Source organism: Peromyscus maniculatus, chromosome 10, assembly GCF_049852395.1.
Source record: "Peromyscus maniculatus bairdii isolate BWxNUB_F1_BW_parent chromosome 10, HU_Pman_BW_mat_3.1, whole genome shotgun sequence".
Classification (NCBI taxonomy): Eukaryota; Metazoa; Chordata; class Mammalia; order Rodentia; family Cricetidae; genus Peromyscus; species Peromyscus maniculatus.
This window is the reverse complement of record NC_134861.1, coordinates 25986365-26002263: the sequence shown is the minus strand read 5'-3', so window position 1 is coordinate 26002263 and position 15899 is coordinate 25986365. Positions and strand designations below refer to the sequence as shown.

Here is a 15899-nt window from a genome sequence, read left to right as displayed (position 1 = left end):
GAATACCTACTGTCTATACATTTGAAAGCAAAAGTGCCACAGAAAACCAAGATTAGTCTGGAGCTGATTTGATATTTGCTTAGCTTTAAAAAAACAAACAAACAAAAGTGTGTGTATTTGTGTGTGTGTGGTTCAGAGAACAACCTGTGGTAATTGGTTCTTTCCTTTCACCAAGTGGAGGCAAGGATTGAACTGAGGCCGTGAGGCTTCGTGGCAAGCCCCTTTACCCACTGCGTCAGCTCGCTGGCTCCTTGCTCAGTTTTTAATACATTGCTTTGCATCAGTAAATCTGTCCTTTCAGCTAAAGTACAAAAAATTTCAGGGGAAGATTTACTTCTGGCTTTTAAGGTCGATGTGTTCACAGTATTTGTTATCGTCTTAAGTGTCTTGGATCACAAAGAGTAAAAACAAACAAGAGGCTTTAACATCAATTTAGACAGAACTAAATGAGCATTTAAAACCTTAGGAGGGCACAGAGGCGCACCCCTTTAATCCCAGCACTCGGGAGGCAGAGGCAGGCGGATCTTTGAGTTCCAGGCCAGCCAGTCTGGTCAGGACAAGCCTGTTCCAGGACAGCCAAGGCTACAAAGAGAAACCCTGTCTCGAAAAACAAAAAAATGAAACAAAACAAAAAAACAAAAAACAAACCCAAAACCTGAGGAGATCCGCCATTGAGTTATATAAAGAGGAGATGCTTTTGGCTAACCAAGTCTCTGCAGTAACAGGGTGAGCCCAGGAACCCAGAGATCAACATTGCCGATGTCTGATACCTTCCCATCAATGGGAACTCCAAGTTCCTCTGAGAACAGGGGGTGAGTTATCCATTTGAAGGCTTCTTTCAGCTGAACCACATCGTTTCTTCCCATAGACAGACTCTGCTTTCTGAATAACATAAGAATTAATTCACAACATGAAAAACTTCACTGTTCATGTTAAAGAAAAGGATGCATGCAGTCATCGGAGCATAATGAGTGCCTACTCTATGTCAGGCACCATTTTATACAGCAGAAAGAAGATCAAACAAAGCACGCAAAATTCCTCACCTCATAGGCCTATACTTTAGAGAGCAAAGAATTAACGTTTTTAGTGGCATGTGAGCCCACTTTTGAAGATTCAAATAAAAGCACATTCATTTATTTTCCTGAGTTGGAATCATGAGATTCCAAGATTCATACATTCTTGAAAGGTCAAAAAAAGATGAATGTTTACTGCCTGGAAATTCAAAAATACCCACTGCAATAGTTATATTCATGTTACAAATGTCTACAATCACCCCTCCTGAAAACGGGGCTTACTTATGGGAAATGAAGTAAAAGCTGTACTCTCCCCTCCTTACTGCTTAAGAAGAAACATTAAATCCTGAAGTATCTACATTCTAAAAGGTTTACCAGTGTAATATTTGTTAAATAAAAAATCTCACATTCCCCTAAATCTACTCATGAGCGTTTTGATAAACGCCCATTATGAGAACTCGCTTTAGCATGTAGCTTACAATTGTAATAGAAAGGAACTGAGGAAATATACAGTCGAGCTCTAGTATATATTACTAAAACTGTTCTCCTGTGTTGAGGACCCCCAAGCTGTTACTACAAACTAACAAGGCTGTATCATTCAAGTGGTTAACATACCCAACACTCCAACGGCTGATCACAGGACTGCTTACAGCAAGAGCCAGGCAGAATGCAGTCACAAATCATCCCTTGTTTGTTTGGTTTTGTTGTTTTTCTGAGACAGGGTTCTGTGCAGCCCGGCTGTGCTGGAACTCATTTGCAGGCCAGCCTCTGCCTCCAGCACGCTGGGATAAAGGAGTGTGCCATCATGACAGACTCTGAGTCATTCCTTCTAATGTCCAGTCTTTACTGATGGAGTTACTACCTACAAATGCTATCCCTTATAATAATTTAATTCTTCAAGACCAACAGAAAGTACTAACTGCAGGCAAGACACAAAAAGTCTTTTAGCTAATGGTTAAAATTAATTGATCTGGGAGAAAAAATATAAAAACTACTGTTCTGGTATAGCCTTTGCTAAGTTGTCCATAAACTAATAAGTAACCCCATACAGAAGAAAATAAAAGTATATATTATATATATTTTATATATGTATATATATACATATATATGTATATATACTGTTCCTCTAAAAATGCAAATTAAAAAGTTATCCATTCATTCTATATCCAGTTGAGACCATAACTTTGGTTATAGTTAAAGGTGCTTTGGGGCTACAGTTTAACAATGAAATACCCAGATAAATCTTTTATTTGACAGAATAGCAAGTCACTTGTCTACCATCAAGAGTTTATTCAAACAGTAAGTTTCATCAACTGTTTCTACTCCTCTGAATATCAGAAACACACACAAACACACACACACACACACACACACACACACACACATATATATGTTTATTTACTTTATGTGTATTGCTTGGAAACTACAAAACTGTGTGTCACCAGGTATGGAAACACAGGACTCTAATCCCAACACTCAGGAAGCAAAGGCCCTGAGTTCAAGGCCAGCTTGGTCTACGTCTCCAGTTGTAGGATAATAGGATAACCAGTACTACATGGAGAGACCCTGTCCCAAAATACAAAACAAACAAACAAACAAACAAAAACTGTGTGTCTGTGCACCACATGCATGCCTGTTGTCCAAGGTCAGAAGAGCGTGCCAGATGCCCTGGGGCTGGAGCTACTGATGGTTGTAAGCCTCCATGTGGGTACTTAGACTTGAACCCAGGTCCCCTGCAAGAACAAGTGTTCTTAACCACTGAGTCAACTCTTGAGCCCACATTTAGATGCTTTAAAAGACTGCTTGGATATTGTGTCAACAGTTTAATTACATTTGCATAAACTGACATTAAAGTTGAAGGTATGTAACTAAGATGTGAGAGCACGTCTTTGAGAATGTGGTTAAGAGTGTCCATGCTCTTGCAGAGGATTCAGCTTCAGTTCTGAGCATCTATCTTAGGGTGCTCACAACTGCCTGCAACTCCAATCCCAGGGGATCTGATGCCTTCTTCTGGACTATACATAATAATAAATCTTTTTTAAAAAGAAAATACATTAAACAATTTTTATTTATGTGTGTAAATGTTTTGCCTGCACATATGTATGTGCACTATCTGAATGCCTGGTGCCCATGCAGGCCAGAAGAACTGGAATTACAGATGACTGTGAACTGTTCTGTGGGTGCTGGGAATCAAACTTGGATCCTCTGGAACAGGAGCAGCAAGTGTTCTTAACTATTGAGCCATCTCTCCAGTCCCAAGAAAATATAGTTTAAAGGATAAAAAGTAGAAACAGAAAAATAAACTGTTTTAAAATTGTTTATAGATCTGAGAATCTGAAGAGCTACAGCAAAAGTCAATCCTGCGAAAACACTGTTCTTTATACATTAAAAAATCTGCCATGCCTTTAATCCCAACAGAGGCAGGGGGATCTCTATGAGTTCCAGGCCAGCCAGAACTATACCTTGAAACAAACAAACAAACATACATACACAGAAAAGAAAACTGGTTTATATGAACAATTTCAAAATTGGTAATCTTGCTAAAAAGTGCAGGTACTTTTCTCCTCCAGATTAAAAAACCAAAGCAAAGGCTTAATTGATAGCTTGAAATTCTTATTCATACATATGGCCAAAAAATATAATACTTAAGATGTTAAGGGTTTTTTTTAAGATTTTTTTTCTGGATGCCTCCCACCACTTAGGAGGCAGAGGCAGGCAAATCTCTGTGAGTTCGAGGCCAGCCTGGTCTACAGAGTGAGTTTGAGAATAGCCAAGGCTACCCGGAGAAACCCTGACTCAGTAAAAACCAAAACCAAAAAAAAAAAAAAAGTTAAGATTTTCAATCATGAAATTTGAATATGGCTAATAACTTTTCTAGTATAATTTTGGATGCATGTCTCCACAGAGGCCCGTATCTGGTTGTCCTTTAGAAGGACAGTGCTCCTCCTCAAGCAAATTCGGCCTTCTGTGACCTAACCGCACTTCCTATCCGCTGCAGTTGATCTCACTCTAGACACAGCACAGCCAGCAGTCTAGAGAGAAGCCAACCTAACACCCTAGCAACTATTCTGAGCGAAATTCCCTAAGTCAATTCCTTAATGGAAATTCTTAGTGCTCTTCTCACCCACAGTGAGGACCCTGGAGGAAGCAGCCTGTGTTTGTCTGTCCCAGGACTCCTATCTGGATCAAGTTCTAGTCAAAAAAACAGCTTAGGACTTCCTCCAGCCTCCACTGCGTTGGATCTGTTGGACGAAGTCCCTGCCTAGGCTTGTATTGCTTTTGGATACTCAGAATTAAACCTTGATTTTGCATTCTGGCAAAAAAAAAAAAAAAAAAGAAAAAAAAGAAAGAAAAGAAACAGCTTGGTACAGAACCCTTAGATGTGGAATGAAAGCAGTAACTCACAAGCAATGTGCATGCCAAGGAAAAGCATTTACAAAAATGGCATGTTCTCATGATGGCATTCTTTTTCTAAAAATAGATCAAAATTTGTCAGACCTAAATCTTAAGGCTTTGAAATTTAAGGACTAAAACTTCATTAAGCCTGCAACCGTTGATAAATATGTGGTTATTTCTCTTTTGAAAAGGGAAGATGTGGACATGATATAAAAAACAAACAATGTTAATTTTTTTTTTTTCTATAAATCTCAGAACCACAGATGAGCTTCTAACGCAGAAAGCTATGTTTTCTCCTGGTTTTTCTCACCAAAGTACACAGGAACCTCCTATAATCCATGGCCCCTTTTCAAGCACAGAATGCTTAGTTTTTTTTTTTGTTGTTTTTCGAGACAGGGTTTCTCTGTGTAGCTTTGCGCCTTTCCTGGAACTCACTTGGTAGCCCAGGCTGGCCTTGAACTCACAGAGATCCACCTGGCTCTGCCTCCCGAGTGCTGGGATTAAAGGCGTGCGCCACCACCGCCCGGCTCAGAATGCTTAGTTTTAAAAATCAAACAAAACCAAAAACTCTGAAGATTCAACAGTTTTTTTTTTAATGCACTTGATTTGAACATGTGAGGCTGTTTACCAAATTTTATGTATTTTTCTTCACTGTAGAAATAGCTCATTTAATTACACAGTACCACCCTAAAAAGGTGTACATTATATATAAGATTTAACATCATATTACATTCCTAAAATCCAAAGATCTAAATTCCAAAACCTATTTGTCTTCTAAGAGTTCCAGATAAGGGACTGATTGCTAATTTCTGTTTTCCGGGTGTTACCTGTAAATTCATTATTACTCAGATTTAACCAGAATTTTACTTTTTGTGGCTTATCATCTAGTTTTATTAATTTAGCTTCAAGTATAAATCTAAAATTTATTATCTATAAGATAACCTCCCAAACTACTTTCAATACATGCCTAATGCTTGTAAATACATATCTACAATCACACTGAACAAGTCCCTCTTAAAAGGCTGCTGTGTATGTAAGCAAACTGGACATGGTACATAATGAAAGCACTTACTGTGCCAATTTCTCTAGCTGCCGAATTTACTCTAGAAAAGGAGGGAGCAGTAGTCAAGTACTTGAAGACCCGGGTAGCTTATATTTAAATAGTGGTAAAAACCCCTACTTACCCCACCTCCTGTTTCACCAGCAACCACGCAGCATGCTGTAGACAATTCAGTCACGTCCAGGAAGAAGAAAAGAGGAAGAGTATTCAGTAAAATGAAGTTCCAACACCATTATCAAAGTGCTTAAACAATCTGTTAATCAAACTCCTCTTATGAGAAGAGGAGTCAGTCTTGAAGGCAGTGACCTCACGCAAGATTTCAGTTTGCAAGGCTGACCTGCTGTGGTCTAGGAATTCAAAGGGGCAAGGCCAACAAACTCAGCAAATGGGAGGTAGAGGCTGGAAGATTAGGAGTTCAAGGCTAGCCCTGGCTAGATAACAAGTCTGAGGCCAGCCTCCACTACATAAGATCCTGTCTCAAAAACAAACAGCCCAAAGAGACTCAGTACCCACACAGCTTCTAACACAGAGATCTGAATGGTCCGGGTTTTATTTTTAATAACACTATCTGACTCATCATATTCATGTGTATATGGTCAGGAACTAAATGTAGCACTTCTACCTGCAACTCTCTCTGGACCACCAGACCGGAGAACGGGGAAATGAAGAGCAGATATATAATAAAGCAAATACAGTAAAATGGTAATCATTATGGAATCTAATGTGGTTGATGTTTCTTTTAACTTTTTCATGCACTTAAAAATTCTATGTTAGAGAAAATATTCTGGGAAAAAATAATTAAAACTTGCAAAGAGTTGGGGGCTGAAGAGACGGCACAGGGATTATGAACATGGACTGCTCTTACAGAGGACCCAAGTCTGGTTCCCAGCACTCACACAGCGGCTCACAACCACATTTACTCTAGTTCCAAGGTTCCAGGGTCCTCTTCTGACCTCTGTGGATAACGGGTATGAACATATATACATATAGGCAAACACTTATATAAAACCTTTTAAAAATTCTTTTTCTAACTGCAAGATTCCTAAAATGGAGAATTAGATAACTCCTGTTATGAGGAGTAAATGATAATAATGCAAACTGCTTTGCATTGTAATGTGTGACACAAACATCTCTCAGTTTTCCATGACCCTCCTCCAGCTTATAAACAAGGAATGCCTGTCCTGCCGCAGCATATGCCACTGTGTGAACACAACAAGAACACATGTAGATCACTGATACCCACAGTCTCTGCTCTCATGTGTTACAAAAACGGCCAACCATTAGCATTCACATCCTCTTCAAGCAGTTATACACTGTGACACATACGCAGAGGCCTGTTCTTCCTAGCAGGACACTAGAGACGCCTAAACCTCAGGACCACTCAGAAACATTACGTGTCCCAACGTAAGCCAAGTTCCACAGAGTACTCCCTAGTTAGGAGAAGCGCTCGGCATGCCTCAGCAGCTGCTGAATCTGCTGCCTCTCCACCCCCACCTTCTGCACTGAGACTCCTTCCTGTCCTCCACTTACTCAGCCTTTTCCACCGTGGACGGGCATGGCTCTAACAGATAAAGTGAGAGAACGAACTAAGAGTGTCACAGTTTAAACTTCGGGATGACTAAAGGTTATGACAAAGGGGCGCTGCTTAGCACACTGTTCCAGAGCAAATGCTGTGGAGACTGACAGGACTTCAAGATTAGAGAAGTAACAATGACTTCCCGAAGCTGAAATGTCCTAAAGAATGCTGTCCTGCCCTTCTTTATAATACAAGAGATCAATAATCTTATTTCTCTATATTGAATATTAATATTTGCCCTGCAGATATATTGTGAGAATTTGTGAAATCATATATATGCAACCAAGTAGGGTTCCTGATACATACTTAATATAGTTAATAAAGCAGTAGTGATCACACTAAGAATGCCAAATTCAAACTACAACAACAAGGAGCATTGTTGTTACCTTGAAATCTCACCTAAGTTTACAAACAATACAATTCAGATATCCCCCTTAAAAGTTTGCAGGATTTGATCCATTCCTTCACACCCCCAAACTGCCACGGTAATTCTGAAATCTCTCTCATTGGTCCAGTCTGAGCTGTGGAAAACTTTCTTTCTGACACAATCTCAGACTCCTCTGAACTTTCGTTGTTGCTTTGACACAGGTTTTCACTGTGTAGCCCTAGCTGGTCTGGAACTCACCACGTAGACCAGGCTGGCCTTAAACTCAAGGGATCTCCCTGTTTCTGCCTCCCAAGTGTTGGGATTAAAGTTGTACACTACCCTGCCTGGCTCCTCTGTACTTTTCAGTGACCTTCTTGTCTCTTCTTTTGAGCTTCTTCCACGTGATGTCGTCAGTGTACGAAGTATCCTAACTATGATGATAAAGCAGCAGAAAACTGGAGGTTGCCAAGGGAAACCAGATAACCATGTGTAGTACAAAATGAATCAGAAGTCCTTGGCACCTGAGACTTGCTAACAGTTTTCCTTCCTAGCCTCTGCAGGCTCCCTGTTCAAGCATGCTGCAGGTTAGACAAACTAATGCCTCAGAGGAGATAAAAGGCTGAATCCCAAAGAAGTCAGTACTGCTCAGTTATCCCATTTTACCACATGCTGACGATGCCCTGGACCTGTTTCTGCCTAGGAAAGAGAAGCACACCTCTCCCTTTCAGATCTCCAAGGTAACTTTAATAAACACTATTCTTTAGTCAGTTAAAAACCCATTGTCTAGAGTAAGCAATTAAACTCTTCTGCCCAACAGAATCAAATGGCATTAAAGCTATCAAGCTTAATCAAATTTGATACCAGAGGCATTGTGTCACCTCCTGAAAATTCAGGAGCCACACAATTTAATCCTAGACTCAGTTTAACTTTCTCTGAGAATTCCAGCTAGGCAAATCCTAACCAGGAAAGTTGACTAACTGTTGGCCGAGGTGTTGTGTTCTCTGGTAACACAGCCTAAATGCTGGTAGGCGGCCCCCGGCTGGAATCCAGACTACACAGAAAGGAGGGGGTGAGCTGAACACTGACTGTGGACACAGCATGACCAAGCTGTGCCCGCTGTGCCTGCTTCCCCATCTCCAGGGCCATGCATCTCCCCGGACTCTGAGCCAAAGCAGCCACCCTCCCTCCGTTAGGTCGCCCTCGTCAGTTATTCTGTCCCAGCAATGAGACAAGTAATGAAGACAAATGAAACTGGAAACGTCGGAATGTTTTGAGTGTCAAATCAACACGGACCCACAGACAAACCATAACATAAGAACTGCCACATTTACACACATGCAGCTTCTCACAAAGATGTACAAAAGGTACACTCGATCCTCGAGTCTTTCATAACTCATCAAGTTATAACCATTTTCACACTATCGCTTTCTGTAAGTGAAGTGTAAGAAGAAGGTAAAGAATTGCTTGTACCAAAGCATGTATCACACGTGAGGAAATTTAGCACAAGAAAGTCCTAAGTTCCAGGGGTCTGGAGGAGTAGGAGGGGAGGCCTAGCTTGAATGTGATCAAGATATACTGCATACATGTAGGAAATTGTCAAAAAATAAATATAAAATATTCTAAAAAAGAAAGTCATACATCCCAGAAAAATGAAGAGAGCATGACCAGCCTATTTTTTCATTCTTATAGATATCTGGGTCTGTAATTCCTGGTAGAGTGAGAACAAACACCTGTACATAAGGTAGGCACTATAGCTCTGAACATCGCAAATCACTTGCAAGGTAACTTATTGTCTTTAGCCCTTGGTACCTTAACCATAAGGTAAAAGGATTCAACATTTTATTACTGGGGTATCTCACTGACATGCAGCAAGGGAGACAAGTCTCCGTCCATGAGCAAGCCCATAAAATAAAGGCGGGAGAGGGAGGAAGACAGCAGTAAGCACAGTAACGCAGTAATTAGTAACGTTAATGGGTTGTATCTGAGGGGCAGGTAAAGGGCCCTCTGTCCTACACCTGAGCTTGGAGGAACTGGTTACTAGAAGCACTAGTAATCAATGGGGAAAGTGCACTCCAAATGGTGTATTCTAGGTACAAAGCCAAGAGGGTGCTAGTAACAGGCTCTGGGAGCTCTAACATGGCTAAGGCTGTGTGACCGGGAAAGCAAAGAAAGACACAGTGCTCAGCTCACAGGACCACTGTTCCCACACAGGGACACAGTAAGATTTCACACTAAGGCAAATTTAAAAGAATCCCATGCATGGCACAATCATATCTGTCTCCAGGAATGCTCAGTGTGATTGCGAACCAAGGAGGAAGATGGGAATTGAGCAAAACGAAGACGATTGGCAATAAACCAGTGATCACGCAAGGACTAATGTCTCCAGTACACCTGCTGGGGACTAAGCAGGAGAGGAGAGCTCACCAGTAAGGAATGGGGCAGCACGTCCAGAGGACCTGAGTCAAGTCCCAGCCCCACGGCAGCTCACAACCTTCTGCGACTTCAGTTCCAGGGGTCCAATGCCCTCTTCTGGCTGGTGTGGGCACTGCATGCACATGGTGCACAGACACACACATACATGCAAAACATTCACACACATTAAAAAAATTAAACAGGAGAGGAAGGCACAGATTAGCAGGACTTCCACACCAGCAGGCATTTGGGAGTTTCTAAATACAACCAATGTCATTGAGACCCAAAGCCTTCTGAATCACACACAGCTCTTCAACTCAATACAAACATAGACTCCTCCCCGTGGGGAATGGGAACAGCTGTAGGGGCAGCTAGAGAGGCACTAAATATACCTCCTGCTCACAACTATTTCACACACACACACACACACACACACACACACACACACACACACACACACACACACACAGAGAGAGAGAGAGACAGACAGACAGACAGACAGACAGAGACAGAAAGAATGAGATTTTCTTGCCCCTAAAGTGGCCAGTTATCAACACTTTAATAAGAACCCTCCCTCTTCCCCACCCAAGATTCCCTTCCTCCTCACTTCCCCACCCCAAGCCTGGTATGACCATGGGAACCATCTGTCCCATCAACGCTCGCTCCTCACCTTGTGTCTCCGGCATGGAAGGCAGACAGAGGGTAAAGGACTGGGAAGCACAGCTTGGCCCCGCCCACTCAGCTGAGAAGGAAGTCCTGTACCACCCTTGCCTCCATTACCACCCTAACTCAGTCCTATGCTCTTCTTTCCCCAGTGCCTCTGACAACAGACCTGGATGAAACAACTGTGACAGACTAAGCCTAGGAGCTCCTGCCTCTGCTTCCCAAGTGCTGGAACCAAAGGTGTGCGCCCCAGCGACAGCACAGCAAATACTGACCTCTTACATGCTCTCTCAAGTCACTCTCAGCTGAATATTGATATTTGCCTTTTATGTCATCAGGGCTGCAGCAGCTGGGAAGCCTTTAATACAAACACGTCTTTTATACACCACTTTTGTGCCCAGCAGTCTCCTCAGGGAGGAACCTGCGTGGAGATCTTCTGACTTTAGTTGTTTGCACTGATTTCCATGAGTTTTGCCTTTGGTTTGCTCAGTGCTTGTGTGAGAGTCAAAGTTACATTTTAAGTTTTAATCATCATGCCTTAGAGATCCATGAAACAAAAATAACTCTGATCTGTAGGTCCTGTGCCCGGGGAGAGATGGTTCCTGAAATGCTGGAGGCTACTGTTTATGGGAGATAGCAAACCTCGTGTTTTCCCCTAAACAAGTTTGTTTGCCCCATCTGCACAGGATGTGCTTGACCACATGTGGGCGGGAGGTTCACAGGCAGGAAATACGTCAGGATGTATGCTGGCCCCCATTGGACCTGATGGGAAATGCAATCAACTATGGGTTTCCCTTCTTAAACTGCTACAAACTGTGACTTGGGCCATTTCCCAGGAACCTGGGTGTGGACCTGGCCAGAGCTCATTCACCTGGACAGTGTTTAATTAAAGCTTGCTTCAAATTTGACTTAAAAAAAAAAAAAAAAAAAAAGCCTAGGAGCTGCTTCTGGAGAACAACATATGTTAGCCACGCTTAAAACCCACCAGAGGAGCCAGGATGAGGATGCACACCTTTAACCCCAGCACTTGGGAGGCTGAGGCTAATACATTTCTGTGAGTTCAGGTCACTCAAGGCTACAAAGAGAGAGCCTGTCTCATCCCCCAAAGCCCCCAGCGGGGAGGGAGAAAAGGCTCAGTCGCTGACATGCTTGCCATAGGAGGACCTGAGTTTGGATCCCAGCACCTACATAAATAGCTAGGCATGGCAGCATGGGCACATAATTCCAGCCCTGGGGAAACAGAGACAAGAGGACCCTGGGCTAAAGAGTGAGCTCCAGGTTCAGTGCAGACACTGAAGACGCTAATCTATGGTTCAGTGCCCTGCCCCAGCCCCGCAGAGAGACAGAGAGAACTGTTACTTTTCTCTGAGGGAAACAAGGCATTAAGACTTTCTCTACTCCAGGTTCCCCACTATGCTGGCAATAAAAACCGAGAGAGTTAAAGGCTAAACACTGTCTTTTTAGGACAAAGCAAGGACAGATCAGCACAGACAGAACAACTCTGCAGGGACAAATTAAGTTACAGGTCTATTAACCCGGTTCCCACAATGGCTGTTTCTACACTCTGCCTTCCCAAACTGCTGTTTGCTTAGCTCTAAGAGACTCGACTGGAAATAATCCCTGTAGGAAACGCCAAGAGAAGGGTAGGAGAAGAGGAGGGAGGGCAATCTGAACACCTGTGAAGAAAACCATTCACGAGCTACAATGCAACAACTGAACTCAGCTAATTCTCGAGTTGATAGTGAGGGCTGGAGAGATAGCTCAGAGGTTAAGAGCACAGGCTGCTCTTCCAGAGGTCCTGAGTTCAATTCCCACCAACCACATGGTGACTCACAATCATCTGCAATGAGATCTGGTGCCCTCTTCTGTCATGCAGGTACATATGCAGACAGACCACCGTATACATAATAAATAAATCTTTTAAAAAAAATAACATTAGTGTAGCAGGGAACATCTATTGCCAAGAGCTCTGGGACGTGCAAATATATTTTCCCTTTGAATTTGGTGTCAGAACACCAGCACCCTTACAAAACTCAGTGACCAAACCATGAGGAGCAAGCCAGTAAGCAGCACCCCTCCATGACCTCTGCATCGGTTCCTGTCCTGACTTCCTTCAGTGATGGACTATAGATATGGAAGCATAAAAGCCAAACAAATCCTTTCCTCCTCAAGTTGCTTTTGGTCATGGTGATTTATCATAGCAATAGTATTCCAAATAAAGCATAGATCTAGATCAGCAGTTCTCTAAAAGTTTGACTAAATGACCTGTCACATTCCTAAAAATTTCTGAGAATCCTGAATACCTTTTTATACTAGCTATAGCCATCATCATTTACCATGTAAGAAAGTAAAAAGCACATTTTTGAAAATGTCCAATTCATTTAAATCACTAACAACACAACAAATCTGTTACCTGTCAACATTCTGCAAAGATGTAAATTTTAAACAAAACAATTTAGCAATAACTAATGTAATTGTAATACTTAAGACAATCAACTAAAACCAGCAACATTAATAAGACTGAGATAGTCAGTTACGAAAGAAACAATAAATATGTGAGTGCTCAAGCAGACATGTGTGCTTGCTCTCTCTCTCTCTCTCTCTCTCTCACACACACACTCACACACTCACACACACACACACACACACACACACACACACACACACACACACACACAACTTTCCTAATAACCAGGTAGAAGATGTTACAGGGAAATATAGATCCCACTAAACTTTCAACTACAATTTAAAGCATACACTCACAAACACCAAAGATAAAATATTACACAATTGAAAGGCATAAACAATTGGAACAAATATACAGAAACTGTTTCCAGACAAAAAGTTCTATAAGAATTATAAATTTAGCTGGGCATGGTGGTGCACACCTTTAATCCCAGCACTCAGGAGGCAGAGGCAGGGGATCTCTGAGTTTGAGGCCAGCCTGGTCTACAGAGCAAGTTCCAGGACAGCCAGCGCTACACTGAGAAACCCTGTCTCGGGGTGGGGGAGCCATTACATCCCAAACAACTCTTACTATTCAATTTTTTAAAAATGAGAAAAAAATAAAATAAACTGTGGGAAAAGAAAACCAAACAGTGCCAGCACTTGGCAGGGAGAGGCAGGAGTTCCAGGCCAGTCTTGGCTGACTAGTGAGTTGCAGAGTAGCCTGGGTTACATGACAACTTATCTAAAAAATAAAACTGGCTCAGCAGTTAAGAGCAATTGTTTGCTCTCAGAGAGGTTCAATGTCCAGAACCCGCACAGTACCTCACAACCAATAGTAACCCCGCTCCCAGGGGGCCCAAAGCCCCTTTCTTACCTCCTCAGGCACAGGCACACATTTGGTGCACAGACACACATGCAAACAAAACATCTAATCACATAAGATACTAAAATAAATGAAATTTTAAAATAAAGTAAAATAACTGGGAAAAATATAAAACGATTGTGGCTGAAAATCAAAGCAAGATAACTTTTGCAAGTTGATTAGAAAGTCTTTTTAAACTATGACAATCCCGGGTTGGTGAAGGTCCAAGGCTGCAACACACCTGTAAACTCCTTTTCAGGAGGTCAACTTGTAAATGTTCACCATATTTTAAAATGTCTGTCACCTTTGATCCAGCATTTCTAAATGTAAAAAATTTTCAGACAAAAAGAGATACACATTAGTTCTTTGTGCAATGATGTATAATTGAAAATTTCATTTGTAATAAAAACTGAAGGCGATCTAACTACTGGTTAATTGGTTAAATGGTTTAAGGCACTATAAGTTAACCATACATGAGCTCTGTATTGAAGAGTGTCTATTACACGATGTTTATAGAGCACTAATGTTCCATGAAAACCCAAACTAACATACAGCATATACATGTACATGTTTTATACATACAGCAAAAGTATTGAAGATACACTTAAAATGTTACTCTAGAAGATGGGAGGTAGGAAAGAGGAAAGTTAACTTCATGTTTCTGAGTCATTTCACTTTTCCAATAAGCATGTCCTACTTTTATAACCTAACAAAGAAAAAACTTCATGTAATTTTATAAACACTAACAATCATTTTGTGAACTCATAATTATCCAAGTTATCTTGTATAACAGCACATCTCAGTTCATCATCAAATTCATTAACTGAAAATTAAAAGTAGCAGATCATAAACCAAACACTATGCAGTATATTTGCTTGCAAATTACTGGAAGAGCCTGTTACTGATTTGATTACAGCAGAAAGAAAGTTTGCCTTACTTTTCTTTTTAAAAGGTTATTAGTGTATAGTCATTGTACAAAGTGATGTTTCTTGATGAGGGCCATTATACTGATGTGGAAAGACAGTTTACATTTGATGATCACACCCTGGCCCAATCCCTACAACAGCTTTGAATACTTGAGACAAGACTGAAGAATCAGGAAATAGGGCTGAGTCAGTTATCAAAATTATATAAGGCCCAAAAGAAGCCTTCACTGATTATTATTTTTTCTTTTTTACAAAGATTGACTTCAGCTGTAAATAGAATGATATCAGATCCAGAAGTTAGACAAATATTAACTGAATCTTTGGCTTTTGAAAATGCTAATACAGAATGTAAAAGGGTGATCAGGACTTTAAAGGCAAGATCAACACTTGGATTTCACACTTATGATGATACTTGGATAGGAGAGGTGACTTCTAAAAATCAAAGGTTTTAATTGGGGTAAATCAGGTCATCTGAAAAGGGACTGTAGGCAAGGCATTCTTAGGGACAATGTTTTTTCTAGAGAGAATCCAAACAGAAGGCTCCAGCCTTCTGGAATATTCAGGTGTGGCAAAAGCCTACATTGGACTACTGAATACAGATCAACATGGGACAGCCAAAGTAATTCTTTGCCATCAGGAAATATCATAGGGGGTCTCTCACAGGCGCCTGTGTCAAATTTGGTTCAATCATTTTCTGTCAGCACTGGGGAAACTCCTCCATAGAGCAATAAAAGATTTAATGCCTGTTACAGAAAACCATACTGCTCTGGATGACAGAACAGCTTTAGAGGATAAAACAAAATTTTGAGGAGAAACCATAAAGCAAATATTTTGGCAAACTTTTATAAATGATCAAAGACCAAGTTAATTGAGGGTTTAGTAGACACAGGGGCAGATATAACAATATAACAATAATTACATCCAAATCTTGGCATCCAAATTGAAGAGTCAGGAGGTAAATGTTCAGCTTTTAGGGATTAGAACTTTATCTCAGGTAAAAATAAAGCACAAGATGGGTTCAATTTACAGGGCTGGAAAAACAGAGAGAAAAAATTAAAGTCATATGAGACTAACATAGCAATGAGTTTGTGGGGATGTGATTTGTTACAGCAATGGAATACCTAGATTAACTTTCCTCCAATCTTAGAAACAAACCATAAACTAATGTATGTTTCT

At 41.1% G+C, this 15899-nt stretch overlaps 1 protein-coding gene across 4 annotated transcripts in view; it reads right to left on the bottom strand.

The window, feature by feature from the left end:
- Positions 1-15899, bottom strand: part of Pus10 (pseudouridine synthase 10) — a 79332-nt gene that overhangs the window by 37258 nt on the left and 26175 nt on the right. For 3 of the 4 annotated variants that reach the window (XM_042285539.2, XM_042285540.2, XM_006974789.4), the window contains exons 5-6: positions 5594-5628; positions 771-882 (exon numbers count right to left, since the gene is read on the bottom strand). In XM_042285539.2, coding sequence (XP_042141473.1) covers positions 771-882; positions 5594-5628 — 147 coding nt within the window. Of the gene's footprint in view, positions 1-770; positions 883-1628; positions 1796-5593; positions 5629-15899 lie in introns of those variants that run through there. The other variant, XM_042285541.2, reaches the window with a different exon arrangement.